The sequence below is a fragment of the Vanessa cardui genome, chromosome 21, assembly GCF_905220365.1.
Source record: "Vanessa cardui chromosome 21, ilVanCard2.1, whole genome shotgun sequence".
Lineage (NCBI taxonomy): Eukaryota > Metazoa > Arthropoda > Insecta > Lepidoptera > Nymphalidae > Vanessa > Vanessa cardui.
The window spans coordinates 2,514,028-2,533,028 of NC_061143.1; the positions used below are offsets into that span (position 1 = coordinate 2,514,028).

The window sequence follows — 19,001 nt, forward strand, 5'->3', positions numbered from 1 at the left end:
TTCTGTAGTAAATTATTTTGATCTATCTAGTAGGGTTTAGCCAGCGTTTACAATGAAAGCGCAAAAAAAAAAATAAAAAATTTACGACATTACATGAGAAACTTTTGAATTATCAATGTTACTTAACTATATTGTCTATGTATTATATATAAAAACCTTCCTCTCGAATCACACTATCTACTAAAAAAAAACCGCATCAAAATCCGTTGCGTAGTTTTAAAGATTTAAGCATAGACAGGAAAAGACAGTCAGCGAGAATCAATTTTGTTTTATACGATGTAGTGATAACAAATAGGTAATATGTACACATTTTTCACTTATTAGGAAATACAAACCGCTATGTCCGTGCGTTTTAAAACTTTAATATCTTCGAAAATATTCATTTAATGCTGTAAAGGGCCATATTGATCCATATTGAATGCACAATTTATTTAAGGTACCTAATTGGATATGGATTAATGCTATATTGCTCAAAATCGCTTCTAAAATAAGCCATTTTTCCTCGTAAAAATAAAAGATAAAAAAAATTTATTGTGGGTTATCTCTAAAAAGAGATAGACATATACCATCGCGGACTTTTTTGTAGACATTTTTGAGATGTACAATTCTGTAGAACATTATTTTGATCTATCTAGTAGGGTTTAGCCAACGTTTACAATGAAAGCGCAAAAAATTAAAAAAAATTACGACATTACATGAAATACTTTTGAATTATCATTGTTACTTAACTATATTGTCTATGTATTATATATAAAAACCTTCCTCTCGAATCACTCTATCTATTAAAAAAAACGCATCAAAATCCGTTGCGTAGTTTAAAAGATTAAAGCTTACAAAAGGACATAGGGACAGTAAAAGTGACTTTTTTTTATACTATGTAAAGAAGGCATAAAATAAATATAATATTGCATAAAAATAAGAACTTATAATAATGAATAATAATAATTTTATAAGATTAATCACATAAACCGTTTAGATCATATTTTATAAATTCATAATTGGTTAAATTATTTTAAAAAATGCTAAATTAAAATCTTGCTTCTATATATAGTTGATATACATTCTGATATGTATAAGTATTTTATTATTTATTTTTTTTAGTATTTTATTTAGTTGATACCATACATGACCAGATACCGTATATTTATAGTTTATTTATTTTAGAACTTAATTTCTTTTTATTATAATAATATTTATATTATATTAATATCTTCCCAACTTCGTGACAGAGTCAGCGCTGTTTAGAAACACACATAATATGTATATTACTAGCTTACATCCACGTGTTTTTGTAATTTACTCAGTCTCACTGAGAATGATAGTTAAACTATTAAAAATGACAAATTACAACATACAAATAAAATTTGAACATTTTTATTTTTTTGTATAGAATTCTATAATAAAAGATATCGTATATGTCTGTTAATACCTTTTGTTTGTCAAAAATCATATAAAAAATATATATTGTTTCGTATAATCCTTAAAATATGATTCTTAATAGCAAAGAAGAAAATAAACCTTTCGATTACACGTTTCGGAAACTTGACGTCATTTATCATTTCTGTCTTTGAAACAAAAAGTGATCTCTTTTTGAAAGTTAATTAGAGTGTCATTTTTCCTAGAACGCTACGTCAAGGGCGGAGGTCCTCTTCATATAATTGAGTTTACATTGCAATCAACACCATTTCGATGGGACAGTACAGTGTCGGATTTCCAATTAGAGCAGCGTTGGCGATTACGATGTTTTCTAATGAAAACATTAGTTAAAATGCTTTGGATATTGGCCATTAGTGATTTGCGCGTATAACATTTATTTCTGGTTGGACATTGGGCAAGACTGTTATCGTATTACACGGGTGCAATGCTGGTACTAAATATAGTAGAGAATTTCTAAATTATCAGTGTTGTTTTAAATTGTCTGCGTATTATATACGATAACCTTCCTCTCGAATCAAATCAAAATCCTTTGCGTAATTTTAAAGATCTTAGCAGACATAGGGACAGACAGCGGTAAGCTACTTTGTTTTATACTATGTAATGATTCTTGCCTGATTTTATTATTGAATTGAACACACTTCAAGGCATATAGTCGCAAATGTTGGTTCTGCATTGACTATCTAAGTATTTATGTGCTTTAATAAGAAGGCCAAACGTAAAAAAGTTAAAGAAAATTCCTATCGATAAATTACAATTCTAACTGAACTAATGTATACTATTTATTTTAAATTAAAAAAATATATTTAAACAATGTTTTATAATTTTAGTAAGTTCAGTTTAGGATTAAATAAAGTAAAAAAAAAAAACAATCATAGGTTTAGAAATTATTACAAAAAAATGTTTGAATAAATGAGAAGTTTCGCGGGCAGACCACTAGTATCTTAACATGTATTATTTATTTACTAGCAAATGTGGCCATGTGTTGCTGTTATATAATTATACAATTTATTAAATTGTACGATAAGGCTTAGGTAACAACCTTCCTTGAAACATACTCTCTCTGACCATGAGAATAAAGATACCAATAGATCATAATATATATAGAAAATACAGAACCAAAATATCATTTATAGATATTACATAATAGAAAGCTATTAAATGATCTACGACGGGGCTTAGACCTCTCTTCCTATTAGAGGAAGAGGTGCTTGTCCCATACTCAATTTTTCAATATATTTAAAAAAAAAAATTTGAAAAATCTATTGTCCAGTTAGACCTGTTTTTTTTAATATAACCTATGTGGTTTATTTGATTGTGTCACTAATAAGGATTAAATTTCGGGATGTAATAACAACAAATAAAAGGAAAATTTTGAAATCAAATGAAATATTTCTTTGCTCCATCATTACCCGTACCTTGTTCGAAATAATGCTCAATATTATTTTTTTCAAAGAGTGCCCGCTGTGTTAACGTAGCTTCAGTTAATTGTAAAATGACGCTATTTTGATTTTGTTAAACTCTTCATATCATTATGTTCTTATTTCCAAATTTTGTACATATTAATCAACGTACTAGAACATCTTAACCGATGATTGCAGGTTCATATCTAGCAAGAACCACTGATTTTTTATTCGTTTATATTTTGTTTATAATTCACATCGTGTTTGGTGGAGAAAACCTACATTTGTCTTGATATTTCATTTCAACGAAATTATGCAACATGCGAATTCACCAACCCGCTTGCGAGTAGCGTGGTGGAATATTTTCAATCAATCAATGAAGCATAAATACAGTGAAGTAGGAGACAAAAAAAAAAAATAATGTCTTTTAATATAAGTCTATTTTATTATTGTATTTATTAGTCAGCTATCCTCTTAATCCGAATGGATATTTTTATTACCTACTTAAAGCTTACGAGACAAGATAACGTAACAAAAGATTTAGATAATGGTTGATATTAATTGGTTAGGCAGGTATTATGATATAACAGTCACAAGCAGTTAATGTTTGATTAAAATCTCTTTGTAAGGACCTGTTTGGAGCTTAACTCACCAACATAAATAATAAAAAATAAATAAACATTGGACAACATCACATACATTACTCTAATCCCAATGTAAGTAGCTAAAATAAAAGTCATGGAAAATAAGATGGAAAACTAATGGACCTTTTCTACATCCACTCGGCGGAGAATCGAAGTGGTGTACCCATGAAAATCGGTGTGCACACTACTCAACCACAGAGGTCATCAATAATTTTTTGTAAGTCAGGACAAAAGTTTGGAAACTAAAAGGGCATATGTAGTATATAAATTAAATATACATGTGGCATATAAAGCTAAATGATATTTCTAATATTCTGACTGTGTTATGACGTATAACATGACATATGTTATAAAAAAATACCAATACATAAATACGTGTATTTGTTACAGTTATTAAATACGGGATATTTACGATGTTTTTTAATTTCAGTTGGTGGAGACTAAAAATAAAAAACTTGGTAAATATCCGGTATTTAATAACTGTAACAAATAATAAAAAAGCCCATGTTCATTTATAATCTTATACGTGTATTTGTGTTTGTGTGTGTAACAAGGTTTTATTGGGATTCATTATTGTAGTCAGATTGATGATCTGAAGGAGATTTTGATCAACTTGGAAAAGGCTTTGTGAGGATGATGATGATGATAAAGATTGAACAATAATCCATTTACTATTAAAGATATCATTAAGACGAATTTTCTCCGTATCCTTAATATTTTATAAGATATTTTTATTTATGAAATGTTTTTTTTACTATGTTTTAGACTAAAATATCAAAATGAATGTCAAAAAATACAGAATGTTTTTCGAACATATCATATGGATATTATCGCATGAATTTCTATGAAACTCCCTCGATCTTTATTATTTAAGGTATAATATATTATGGGCAATGAGCCCAATGATATATATATATATATATATATATATATATCATTGGGCTCATTGTACATTCAATAATATATTATACCTTAAATAATAAAGATCGAGGGAGTTTCATAGAAATTCATGCGATAATATCCATATGATATGTTCGAAAAACATTCTGTATTTTTTGACATTCATTTTGATTCATTTTTATATATATATATATATATATATATATATATATATATATATATATATATATATATATATATATATATATATATATGAACTGAGGCGAGAATCTATAGCGACGAATAGCGTCGAATGGCACGAAAGGTAGCTATTTCTATTGGTTGTAGAAATCGGCAGTAATCGGCTTTATTAAATTTGCCGCTACATCTAAGTGGTGTCTTACTATTTATCATTTTTATTTGGAATAAACTTCACACTCGATGTCAAGTGGAACACATCAGACACAAACAGTATGAATGAAACTAAAAATATCTTTTAAATATAAATATTAATGCTTCATATTAATTAAAGGTTTATAAATATATTTATTTATATAGATAGAACGAACAGACAAACAAAAATTTAAAATCTGTTATTTTGGTATATATACCGTAAATACATATGAATTAAGTACATAGCGGTTATTTAAATATTACAAACAGACATTCCAATTCTATTATATGCATATATAAATGTCATAATCCATCACCACCTAATGCACTGTAGGAAATATTAACCATTCCTTACATCGCCAATGCGCTACTACCCTTGGGAAGTAAGATGTTATATACCCAGTTACACTACTCCGAAGACAACATTATTAAGTATTTTGGTATTGTTGATAGACAATAAAGTGTCGTATATACCCCATGGTATTCACGACTATATTCTAAGTATAGTAAAGCTTATTCTATTATAATAGAATATCACAGAATAGCAATTCCCTGAGATGTTCGCTTAGTTAAATTTTAATGTAGTTTGAAGTCTATTTTAGACAACATGTGTTCCTACGAGAATTAATCCAATGCAATTATACAATTTCAAGAAGCAACAGAATTTCTGTATTATATTCTATACTGTAATAATTCTGACCCTTCGTCTGGTCCACAAATTTATAGTCACTCAGTGGGCTATAGAGAGCTCGTTGTATAAGGATTAAATCAATATTGAGATGATCTAGTAACAAAACGAAGGAGGTCGACATAGCTCATAAGATTAGCCAGATGAAGTGGTAGTAGGCCAGTCACTATGTGGAAGGGCTGATGGCCCTTGGGGCAAGAAGGTTCAGAGTGGAGATCTTGATTCGGCAAGTGTAGTGTAGAACGCCCCATGGCGCCGTGGGGCGATGATGTACGAAGGAGGTTGATAGAAGGTTAAAGAGAAGGGCCGAAGATCGGGTTTAGTGGCGCGCCTTGAGAGGGGCCTACGTCCAGCGGTAGAATAATATAGGTTGATCATGATGATATTGATGATTAACTCTTCATAATAACGTCATGTATCATGAATACTATTGTCTAATCTAAATGTACATGATAGTGAATACATGGAAAAGTTATCAACTCGCCTCTGCGAATGGTATGTATCATTGCCATTGTTTTTTCAAGCATAGCACAGTCAGATGGACATCATTATATACAGCAGAGCGTCGATTAAACGAATCGCCAATTATATAAATCGGTCCTAAGCGTAATATAAAGAATTTTTATTCTTTATAATTTTTTTTAACGGCCTGATAGGTTTGTAAATTACTCTGATCGAATCGTTCATGTGAATATTATTGTGGGACTGTGTTTTTTAAACTTAATAAAGTTTATTCATGTCGGATTTTCCGAATCGACCTTAATTAATTCGGATAATCGGCGTCCTATTGTAACTAATAAAGACAAGTTGAATGAAAATTACTTGGTTTAGTTTGCATGAAATGATAAGAAAGGAAAGATGAATTAAGGATGTTCGTGACTTCAAAGGGAGAAGAGGTCTTAGCCAAGCGACGGGGCATTCGCTACTGTTGCTTTCATCATTTCAAATGCACTCGTAGCTAAATTAGTTTTCAATGATTGCTTGGAAATTAAACAGACTTTTTCAATAGAAAACTTAGTGCTCAAAGCAGGACTAATGGCTTAAGCACTATGTTTTTTTACTTTTATTTTGTTGAAAAACTGATATTATGTAGTTTTTTTTTTATTTGATTGCTTATATTGCGGTTTGTTGTTGATAAACTGTAAAAAAGTTGAATTGTTGTTTAGTAAAATAATAATTGAGATTGTATGACATATCATCAGTATTACTATCATTACATAGTATAAAGCAATGCCGCTTACTGTCTGTCCCTATGTATGCTTAGATGTTTAAAATTACACAACGGATTTTGATGCGGTATTTTTTTTTAATATATATTGTGTTTCGAGAGGAAAGTTTTATATAATACATGAATCATATATTTAAAAAACACTGATAATTTTAAAAGTGTCTAATATAATGTTGTAAATAAACAAATGATGTAGTATATTTTGTATCAGTATTGCGATGTGAAGTGCTAAATTTGTTTTTATAATTCATCTTGTGCTCGGCGGTGAAGGAAAACATCCTGTTAAAACGTGCGTGTATCTAATTTCATAAAAAATCTGCCACATGTAAATTCCACTAACCGGCATTGGAACAGCCTGGTTGAATATGTTCCAAACCTTCTTCTCAAAAGGGAGAGGAGGCCTTAGCCCAGCTGTGAGAAATTTACAGGCTGTTGTTGTTGCATTGCGAAGTCGGGGTGGGTTGCTAGTATTCAAAATGTTAAGTTTTGAAATGGCGGGTTATAAAACCTCTAGATCTTTCTGTAAATCTCAATCATCGCATTTTTTCTTAACATTTTGTCCTCATTGTATATTAATAGTTTTTATTCGCTGTTCGTACACTTTTACTCATTCAACGTCTTAAATTCCCTCTTTATAGTAACAAAATGCTGACGAGTATGATAAAAATATACTATTTAACACCACGAGTCGGAAGATATTGCTCGGAAATTAATGTCACCAATATAACTAGACTATCTTGGCGAAGTGACAGCTATAGAATAGAAAATAAAACACAATCACGGCTATGAGAAAATTATGACAGCGCAAAAATACGAAATTCGATATCGATAAAGTTAAGATCCTCTATGATCCGTACTTGTGTTTGAGTTTAGAGTATTTGGTTAAACATGTTGTTGTTAATATATTGTCTGTATTTTTTGGAACGTTTCGTGCTGATATAACACTTCATCAGGTGATGATACAATACTTTTCTAATACAATCTTTTTCATTGTCTTATCACAGTTTATGTTAATTAAATTTCGATATTTATCTATCTGAGCTGAGATGACCCAGTGGTTAGTGGTACATTTTCAAAATTTAAAAAAAAAATGCCGATAAGAAATCTTTACAAAAGGTACTCACATTTATTTCCTTTTCAGCATCGGTGGCTCGAATAACAAAGTTCCTGGGTAACACCGGCACTCCTCTAGTAACGACAGGCGGTTTTACATTTGACTTCGTGAATCCGAAACAGACGTGCCAGGATGAGTTCTATATGATGGTGCGAGCCGGACCTCTTGGGTTCAAGGACTTGGCCTATTTCCTGATAGATGTCATGAGACAGTGAGTATTTTAAATTATGTTATAGAATTTAATTAAGGTAAGTCTTCAAAAGGCAAACAATGGCTGATTACGAAGATATTTTCCAAATCGTGACTCTTCCATACTGTGATATTGGTGAGCATTTTATAAATTTATAATACAATTGCTTTATCTTGAGGGCAGATTATAATGTAGGTAGTTTTGAACTGTTATTGTTTTTCATTTTGGGTGACATTTGGACATGTCCAGCTTGGTGTTGGTTGTGGAAAAAAATTGCACATCGGTCACACTATGCACTGGGTTCGGTTAGGTTTAGTTATATTTTTGAGGGAAAACTTATAAGAGAGACATAACTTAAACAAAGTCATATTAAAAAAAAAAATACCACAATATCGATCTGAGGCAGTAGGCTAAATTTTATTATATTTGAACAATTTTGACGTGCCTTCATTATTTATTAAAAAATATTTAATAAGAAATATATTTGTGCTAAATTGAAATAGTATGATAAATACAATAAAAATATTCGCCTTATAGGTACTTAGCTAACAGAATCGAATATAATTAAATAGCTGTATGTATTTTAATAGCTACAAAAGTGAGTATTCTTTAAAATATATTTTGAGAGTTGAGACGTAACCCGTTAACTGATCTTACATTTTTATATAACTGATCTTACAATTTTATATGTTGTATGAAAACATGGTGAGCGATTTGTCTTGTATTTGGAATATTTGAAATTCAAGTTTTTGGAATTTCATATCATGCCTTTTTCTAAGTAATTACTGTGTAAGTAACACTGGGTGTGGAACAGATATCAAATATCAATTTAATCTTGGAAAGTGGTGATTGGAACTTGACTCGAATAAATATTTTTATTCGGGGTATAAATTGGACAAGACTATATTTAGTAGGAGAATAGTTCTACGAGTCATAAAAACATTCAAAAACCATGAAAATATTTGTGGTGATTGAGAAAAATGACTAATGTTTAAGACGACTAATATTTCTGGCACTTTATTAGCAGTACTTTGTGCTAGGCCATCTCCAATAAATATATATTTTACACCCAAACTTGGTGGTTAAACCAAGATTGTGTTCCAGTTTGAAGGATGAGCCACCCAGTGTTATTATAGGCATAAGGGACGTACCGTCTTACTTCCTGAAGTTGGTGATACATTGGTGATATAAACTGTTAATATTTCTTACAACGCCAATGTATTTATGGGTGGTGGTGACTTTAAGAGAATACTTGGAGTTCAAATAAAGGCGAAATAAAATAAATACGTTTTACTTGAGAGATGGTTCTTGTCATTAATGAACCAATGGAGCAATCGCATTCATTGACCAGCTCAGGTTTTGTAAGTGCTTAAATTGAAGTCTACGCTCAAACGACATGTAATTCTCATATAAACCATAAGCTCCAAAATAAGAGAGAAATTATATGAATAATACAAATATAACTTAAAACAACAGTATTAGAATTATTAATTACAAAATCGGTTTACAATAAGGCTAAGGTTTATGAGGCACGAAAGTGTTAAAGTTGTTAATTCTCGAACTTTGAATTGCAACTATTTCTCGAACGAGATATCAACAGAAAAACCCCAATTTTTTTATTGACAAGGCCTTGAGTTCAACCGAGAGCTTTAGGTTAACAGCCAATATGCTAGTCACAAGACTAATGAGAAAGCCAGAGATATATGATTAGAAGAGAAACACAGCCTCAATTCATTCGATAACGGCAAGGGATTGACGATCCTGGCTCTTCGTAATATTTTCAGTAACCTTTCTTTGGAAAGAGTCAAGATGGCCCAGTGGTGAGTCGAGTTGGCCCAGTGGTTAGAACGCGTGCATCTGAACCGATGATTGCGGGTTCAAACCCAGGAAAGCACTGCTGTTCTCGTGCTCAGCGGTGAAGGAAAACATCGTGAGGAAACCTGCATGTGACAAATTTCATAGAAATTCTGCCACGTGTGCATTCCACTAACCCGCATTGGAACAGCGTGGTGGAATATGTTCCAAACCTTCTCCTCGAAGGGAGAGGAGGCCTTTATCCCAGCAGTGGGAATTTACAGGCTGTTTTTGTTGTTGTTGTTCTTTGGAAAAGAAAGAATTCATTACAATAATAGAAATACGCAGGTTTGAAAAGAAAGTATTTTCTTATGTACATTGATTTTATTATTCAATTAAGGGTAGTGGGTCAATTCTTAACGGTATCTGTCTGAACAAACTGTAAGTTAAATAGACTCGTCTTGTAAAGTTAATATTTGTCAAGTTGGATTTCTCGATTCATTCGGGAATGCTTTCGATTTACCTTCGATTTTTTGTTATTTATTTTCTATTCATACTAATTTTTAATTGGAAATTGTCTTTCTCTTTGTCTATAGTTTTGTCACCAACAAATCTCTGAACATATTGATGTTATTTGGTATAGAATAATCTTGAATCCTATTGAGCAAACAAGCCTTAAACGCTAGCAAAGTCGCGGGTAACAACTACGCTATAGTGATAAAAAAAATAAACTTTTTTTATGGTATAGGTTGGCGGATGAGCATATAGGAAACCTGATGGTAAGTGGTCACCATCACCCATAGACAATGAAGCTGTAAGAAATGTTAACTATTCCTTACATCGCCAATGTGCAACCAACCTTGAGAACTAAGATGTTATGTCCCTAGTGTAACTACACTGGCTCACTTACCCTTCAAACTGGAACACAACAATTTCTTGAGTACTGTTATTTGGCAGTAGAATAACTGATGAGTGGGTGGTACCTACCAAGACGGGCTTGCACAAAGCCCTACCACCGAGTTGATGATGATTAAGTATTACAATGTTTATTCATGCATCATTTATTCCATTAATGCTATCCTGCTAAATTTAATTAAGTATGTCCAAGTTTAAGCATATGCCATGCCCTATTTATTCCTAAACTCTAAAAATTCGATGTGGACGATTAATCCATTTCAACCAAGAAGAGGTTACACAGATGATGCTATCAAAGGCACGTACACTTCCATATTACGTTAGTAAATTCTAATGAAATATAGGCCAACTCAAAGATGCAACCAATGAGACTGTTGGCCCAATATATTGTCACCAATGCAGTCATAGCATCGGCTTTGATTATCAATTCACTACATAAGCCTTGCTCTTTTATTTAACTATTTTAGTTGATGAAAAAATAATCTTACAACAACAAAATAGCTTTCAACACGTCATATTCAAGTATGATCTTTTTTCGCCAAAATACACACTGATATAGAAATACTAACGATCCTTGTACGTTTAAAAAGCTGATACTAAATGTAATACAGATTTTTCTTGTTTCATTACTATACTGTACATTTTTTATATACAAAAACCTTCCTCACAAATCACTCTATATATAAAAAAAAAACCACATCAAAATCCATTGCGTAATTTTATAGATATAAGCTTACATAGGAACAGATAGGTAAGTCGCTTTGTTTTATACTATGTAATGATGAAAAGTTGCACTTTATTGAACTCAATTTGAGATAATCCTTGATCTAAAACTAATATCGAGTATTACATGCATATCATACTTTTTCATTGTTTCGTATCATACATACATGAATAAAGATATTTGATTGGTGGCTCGAATTAATTCAAATGGCAACACCAGTTTCACAAACAAACATGTTTACCCTGTCGCCTCCATTCGGAAACTGTTGTCGATAGAAATGTGTATGAGTATAATGGTATGTAGTATATGTAAGTGTTGTTTCCTTAATTTATTGTTCGCAAATATATTTTTAGTGTCGGAGCCATTGCTCGCAGAAGACATTGGGATTATTATAACTGCGGGTTCAAACCCAAGTAAGCACCGCTGAATTTTCACGTGCTTAATTTTTTCAGAATTTCTATGAAACTAGACACATACAGGTTTCCTCACGATGTTTTCCTTCACCGCCGAGCACGAGATGAATTATAAATACAAATTAAGTACATATGTATAGTGGTGCTTGCCTGGGTTTGAACCCGCAATCATCGGTTAAGATGCACGCGTTCTAACCACTGGGCCATGTAAGCTCTTCATGCTATGCATTTGCGTATCTAAAATCACATATATTCTATTCCAACCACAACAGGAAAGAAACCAAAGAAAAAACATTTCATAGCAACAATTGACGCAATATCATTGGTAGAGAGCGAGATTAATCTATGATATTCACTATTATTATTAGAATTATGGAAGAAAATTAAAAAAATAAAGTAGTATTATAAATAACGGCATATTAATCAAGAATTGTCGGTAATGCACAATATAGCTGATTTATTAAGAATCGAAGGAAATACGTGAACCTAAGTTTTATTTACCTTTTTTCATACTTCCATTTGAATAGGCTATAAAGGCTAGAGCAGGTATTATGTGATAAAATTGAAAAGTTAATATTTCTTAATATTATCTTAGTGGTAGGGAGGATATTTATTCAGATAGGTGATACGTTATTCCACATCATTTTATGTCCCTGAGGAGCGGAGCAGTAACCACGAATGAATCTTTAAGACAGAACAACGTCTGTCGAGTTTCTCTAGTACGTGGTTGTGCGAATATCGTTTGTAACATAAAACAACAGCCTGTATATTTTCCCACTGCTGGGCTAAGACCTCCTCTCCCTTTGACGAGAAGGTTTGAAACATATTCCACCACGCTGTTCCAATGCGGGATGGTAGAATACACATGTGACAGTATTTCTGTGAAAGCAGATGTTTCCTCACGATGTTTTTCTTCATCACCATCAGTACGAGATGAATTATTAATACACATAAAGCACATGAAAATACAGTGGTGCTTGCTTGGGATTGAACCCGAATTCATCGGTTGAGATGTACGCGTTCTAATCACTAGACAATCTCGGCTCATCTGGGTTTCTAAAATGGTTATCCATAAATAATTGTTTTATATATAGGATTACAAACTTGTATCCGTAGATTAGTCAATATTAGGGTGATTAAAGTACTTTTGAGACATGTTACAGTTTTGGATTAAATGTTAAGCTAAACTACTGGGAACTACGATGGCAGTAGTTCCTAGTATGTCTTTTCCACAGAAACACCATCCAATAAAAATAGTATCAGTAGATATAGTATATCAATAAATTATAATTATATACAGAAATATCTAACGAAGAAATCAACCAATATGAAATCCACGCTTTTTATCTTCAATATAGTGTTATACTAGTTACCTATAGTCCGCGGCTTGTGTTAGGCAAAAAGTAGCCTAAATCCTTGGAGTTCAAGCTTGCTTCACACCTAATTTCATCACATTTGGTTCAATAATTTGGTCTTGAAAGAACGACATACAAACACAATTACTTTCACATTTATATAATTAATATATATGTACAGTTAGAGTAAGAAAACCTTCGTCAGTTTTCAAATTGATTCCTTTATCAAGTCTCTAACTCTTAGTACCTTTTAAATCTTAACATCAAATCATTGCGACGCAATATATCATTCTTGACCGGTAAAGCAGATTATCGCTCATACTGAGCACACGAAAATAGATCTTATGGTGATGAACCTTTTCTTACCCCGACTGTACCTCAAAAATTAATACAAATCCATCGATTCATACCTTCCGTCCTCTCATAAGCCTCATATTTATGAGCGATCAAAGCGTATCAAAACTTCATAAAACTAAATCCAGTTTTGTCCCTAAAAGGGCTTACTGAGGATTTAAATTTACATAAATTATAAGTGATTCATGTTGAAGTTGGGATATATTTGCCTTTAGTATACGACGTCTTATATCAGCTGTTTTTTTAGCTTAAACGAGAGACGTTGTCCTCCTATCTGTTTATTTAATGGATAAAAATAGATATAAGACAAGGGATAAGCACTCCTAAAAACATTAATATTGTCCACCAGAATATACAGAGCTTAATCAGCAAAAAAAAAAGTAATAGAACTATTTTTAAAGTTTTTTAATATTCACATATCATTATATAGTAAAAAGCAAAGTCGCTTACCGTTTCCCTGTCTATGCTTGGATCCTGGAGGATGCCGGTAAATATATTGACTTTCTTCGGCTGGTCATAAAAGTTAATATAATGCATCAGTGAGCTGAGATGGCCCAGTGGTTAGAACGCGTGCATCTTAACCGGTGATTGCGGGTTCAAACCCAGGGAAGCACATATATATATATATATATATATATATATATATATATATATGTGCTTAATTTGTGTTTATAATTCATCTCGTACCCCGGCGGTGAACGAAAACAACGTGAGGAAATCTGCATGTGTCTAATTTCATTGAAATTCTGCCACATGTGCATTCCACCAGCCCGCATTTTAACAGCGTGGTAGAATATGTTCCAAACCCTCTCCTCAGTGGAAAAGGAGGCTTTATCTCAGCAGTGAGAAATGTACAGGCTGTTACTTTACTTTACATTAATGCATCAAAGTTGGCTTAAATAAAAAATATGGCAGATAGACGACATTAAATGACGCCCTTCCACAAAGTGTTAGGTACTACCCACTTGTCAGATATTCCGACATACTGCAACTCTGTATCGTGTTGATGGTTTGAAGGGTAATTGAGCTAGTGTAAGTACAGGCTAAAAGGTTGTAAATATGAATTGGGGACATCCCCAACCAACATTACATTACATAATGCAATAGAAGTTAATTTAGTGACTTCATTAATATTTAATGTCCAACTTTGTTTAATTATTTTGCGTTAATAACTTGCATAGGAAAGCGTAAGCGATATTTATTAGTTAATTAATAACCGATCAATTTAGAAATCCTGTTCGATATAAACCCATCAGATAAAAAAGTGTATAGTTTATATTTTATTGATAGTTTTTCGCGCGAAAATTGTTGTATAACGCATCAAACGTACGACAAAAGATGTAGTCTGATATGCACACTTCTAACATTATCAACATCAACACGCAAACTTCAGTCTCGTGAACAAGACACTCGTAGATAAAGTCGAAGTATCGATCTCCAGCAATAAAATTAAAGACATGCTAAATATCCTGTTTATAAGAACTGTTGTTCATGTTTATGTTAATCAAATTATTTTTATTAGTTGTCACTAATATATGGCGTTAGTAGGATTTTAAATCGCGCTATAGTTGTCTTCGTTTTATTACGATATGTAAGACATTGTTTAAAACATAGTTCTTTCATTCGTCACCTAACAACTGTAATGATAAAAATAATCATGTTAATTTAATATCTTATATTGTGGTATGACTAGAATTATTTTGCAAGTAGTAATATTATACTACTACCTGATGTCGCTCGAATACAGTTTAAACGAGCGCATTGTCAACAAACGTACTTTAATGATTGAAATCGTTAAAGTACGTTCGTTCGTGAAATAAACCTGAAGATGTCTTTTATATGTCACAGTAAAATTGTGAGTATTGTTAGAATGTCTTGTGATGCATTCGGAAATTGTGAATATACAATTTACAATACACCTAATATATGTATATTTTTTGTTATTTATAATCCTTTGAGTTGAATTCGTCATCATCATCATCTTCCTACCCTTATCCCAATTTTATTTGGGCTCGGCGCAGCATGTCTTCTCCTTCCATACTTCTCTGTCGTACGTTATCTTACAAGTGACATTATTTCTAACCATATCTTCTTTCAGACAATCCATCGTTTCTTCCACACAATATTTTGAGTTAAATTCGTGTTTTTATAATGTAACTAAAATTAGCCCTTTTATATGTAGGTAGGTATATTTCTATCTAGTTTGTGTTAGCAGTATGAACGACATTCGAATAATGAGGATCGAACCTTTGTCTTTGTTAATCAACCCTTAAACCATTGCGCTATCAATGCTTTCATAGAACCATCGACGTTTTAATAAAATAATAACTTATAATAATTTTTCAATATACACATATTTCAAATATTTTTATTAAGTTGATAATATTTCAATACTTCTCTTCGAAGGAAAAAGAGGCTTTAGCTCAGCATGTGATCAAATGTGCATCCTTATCAGAATCACAAAATATTTAAATAAACAGCGTTTACGGTGAAACGATAAGGACTCGATACAGAGTAGCTACATATTTTTACTGCACAGTAGAATCCTCTTTTTTATGAAATAGGTTGGCGGACGAGCGTATGGGCCACCTGATGGTAAGAGTTCACCATCACCCATAGACAATGACGCTGTAAGAAATATTAACATCTTCAATGTGCCACCAACCTTGGGAACTAAGATGCTATGTCCCTAGTGCCTGTAGTTACACTGGCTCACTCACTCTTCAAACCGGTACATAACAATACTACGTGCTGTTCTTTAGCGGTAGTATATCTTATGAGTGGGTGTTACGTACCCAGGCGGGCTTGCACAAAGCCCTACCACCGAGAATATATACAGACTATGGATATACAGACCCGAGGATAAAGAATTACTTATGTGGGATTCTTACCCACAACAAAACTATCTGCTCGCCGTATTCCACATGGATTGGAAAAACTACAATCGTTTCATTACCACCGCTTTTCATCCACTATCCCCAAGAGGTTAAAAGAGATATTTTGAAGCGAAATGGATACATTACAAAACATGGGACTAAAAGAATCGAGAATTATAAAATTATGTAATAGAATTTCTACGTGGCTACCATTATTTTAAGAATCAAACCAGCATCATAAATATTTCCAGGAAATATCGCATCAGAAAATTACATTCCTCAAATAATTAAATAATAATAAATAATAATCGTTACTGATGTTCGATTGTTTCAAAATCATGAAGTACTTTAATTAGGCTTCGAATAGGTTTTAGTTAGTAATTTCAAAGGATTATACTAAATAATATATATGTAAAAGCAATGTTTAATGTTCATTAAGCTGTTGGTATATGTAACAAAATATTTTACATAAAATCTCTTTATTAAATATGACTTGCGCATAATCATACAAAGGGATAATGGGAAATTTATCAAAGTTGATCTAATTTTGTTTTACTATTAATAATGTCTATGTATAAATACCTATATATAAAGTGGTAGAGATAAGTTTGGCAGAATTTCATCCGACACATGAAAGAGTTCCTTACGAAGTTTCCTATTAACAAAATGGGTGAGGAATCTGATTTCCGGTAGGATTTGTTCTTGTTCTTGAACTTAAGCTAAGATTCAACTGCTCTATATGTTGGTTCTTCTCAGCTCCATGTATTAATTACTTTAGCGTAGTAACTTATTTATTAAGTTACATTATATTACCCTGCTGCCTCTACCAAAATTAAGACTAGAAATACCAAATTGTTGGTACTATGCTCACATATTATTCTAAATAAAAAACGATTTAGTTATTTTAATATTGTCTTAAATTATAATGTTATTTAATGTTATGTTATTTAATATTTAAATACTGTTCATTTTATTTTCATATTGCTTTAAAGCAGTTATGTACTGCACGGTTTTATGCACGAGTGGCTTTGCACTAACACAATATCATTTCCGCGCCATCTAGTTTCGACTGGCGGCAACTTCTGCTCATAAATGAACCCGACGCGCAACTCGAGGTCGCTGGCAAGTCAACTTGCCACCTCATGATGAAAACCTTCGCGAACTATCTGAAAATAGAAGACATTATATACACACCCTGGGACACGACATCAGATGGCGGTCTAAACTACACCGAGAATCTTAAATTCTACCTCGGATATAAATACACAAGTAAGTAATTAGACTTATTATTTATTTACTTCAAATAACGGTAAGTCAAACTTATATTTTATATTAACTCAGTAATTTTACTGATATTTATTACAATGCAATAAAGACTTTTCATAATTTCAACCCTTACATAGATGGCGTTACTCGATGTTTACTCTACTTAACACTAGATGTCACCAATATTATTAGATTAAGCTATTCACCGCGAGGTGGCGTTACTTTGTATTAATAAGCACTAATTTCTACAGATTTCAATGGACGCGTGCGATAATATTATACGATACGCCTAGTTACGAGAATGATGTTGGATCTCGGGGTGGGTTCCTACTAGCTAGTACGATCCATCAGTACATGACTATAGAAGGCATAGATGTGTTCGGTCGAGAGATACAAATCATGCAAAGTCATGAAGATCTATTGATTCAAAATGTCGGCGTTAATTATGCCAGTAAGTTCAGTTTGGGGTTCGATTGGTTTGCGGTTGTATAAATAATTAATTAGCTGGTATTGCGCTGCACTAAACACGAGTGGGTTTTTTATGCACTGTTTAATCATTCACGAAAACCAGCAGTGAAATCGGAATAGGTTTTGATTATATGTCTAATTTTAAAGCGTTTGAAAAAAAATAAACTATAAACGCCCTTCGTATTCGAGTGGTGTGTACACTGGCTTTCATGGGTACGCCACTCCGAGGTCCCGGGTTCGATTCCCGGCTGAGTCGATGTAGATTATCATTGGTTTTCTATGTTGTCTCGGGTCTGGGTGTTTGTGATGCCGTCGTTACTTCTGATTCCAAAACACAAGTGCTTTAGCTACTTACATTGGGATCAGAGTAATGTATGTGATGATGTCTCATATTTATTTTATAAAGGAAAACAAAATATTTCACGGTTGATATATTCTTATTTATAATGTTATAACTCTTTTAATTACAGTCACGATAAACAATCTCTTATCATTTGACTTCGTCACTATTAATAAAATTAACAAATTTGAAACCGTTTCACTAGTCATATGCTGTTGAGACTAGTTATACTACCTGCCGACTACCACCGGTTCATCTCCGGTCAGGATTTTTCTGAATTTCAGTCAATAGTAAGTAAGTAATATAAGAAAATTAGTAAGTATTATGTTTTAATATTAATGCCATAATTTGAGAATAATTTCACTGATATAATTGGAAATTATTTCCTTTCTAACACTCTGTAAAAAAGTATGCGTAGAAAATAGGAAATTTTTAGAACACTTAAAAACGAAAACCAAAAAGAGTCTATGAACCAATAAACGTATTATATAAAATTGTCTCGACAGTCGACCTGCGATAGTAT

General features: G+C 32.2%; 1 protein-coding gene across 1 annotated transcript in view; it reads left to right on the forward strand.

Annotated features, from left to right (window-relative positions):
- Window positions 1-19,001, forward strand: part of LOC124538722 (atrial natriuretic peptide receptor 1) — a 355,202-nt gene that overhangs the window by 143,415 nt on the left and 192,786 nt on the right. Inside the window, exons 4-5 of the mRNA XM_047115881.1 lie at window positions 7,811-7,994; window positions 17,468-17,673. Of these exons, the coding sequence (XP_046971837.1) occupies window positions 7,811-7,994; window positions 17,468-17,673 (390 nt within the window). The remainder of the gene's footprint in view (window positions 1-7,810; window positions 7,995-17,467; window positions 17,674-19,001) is intronic.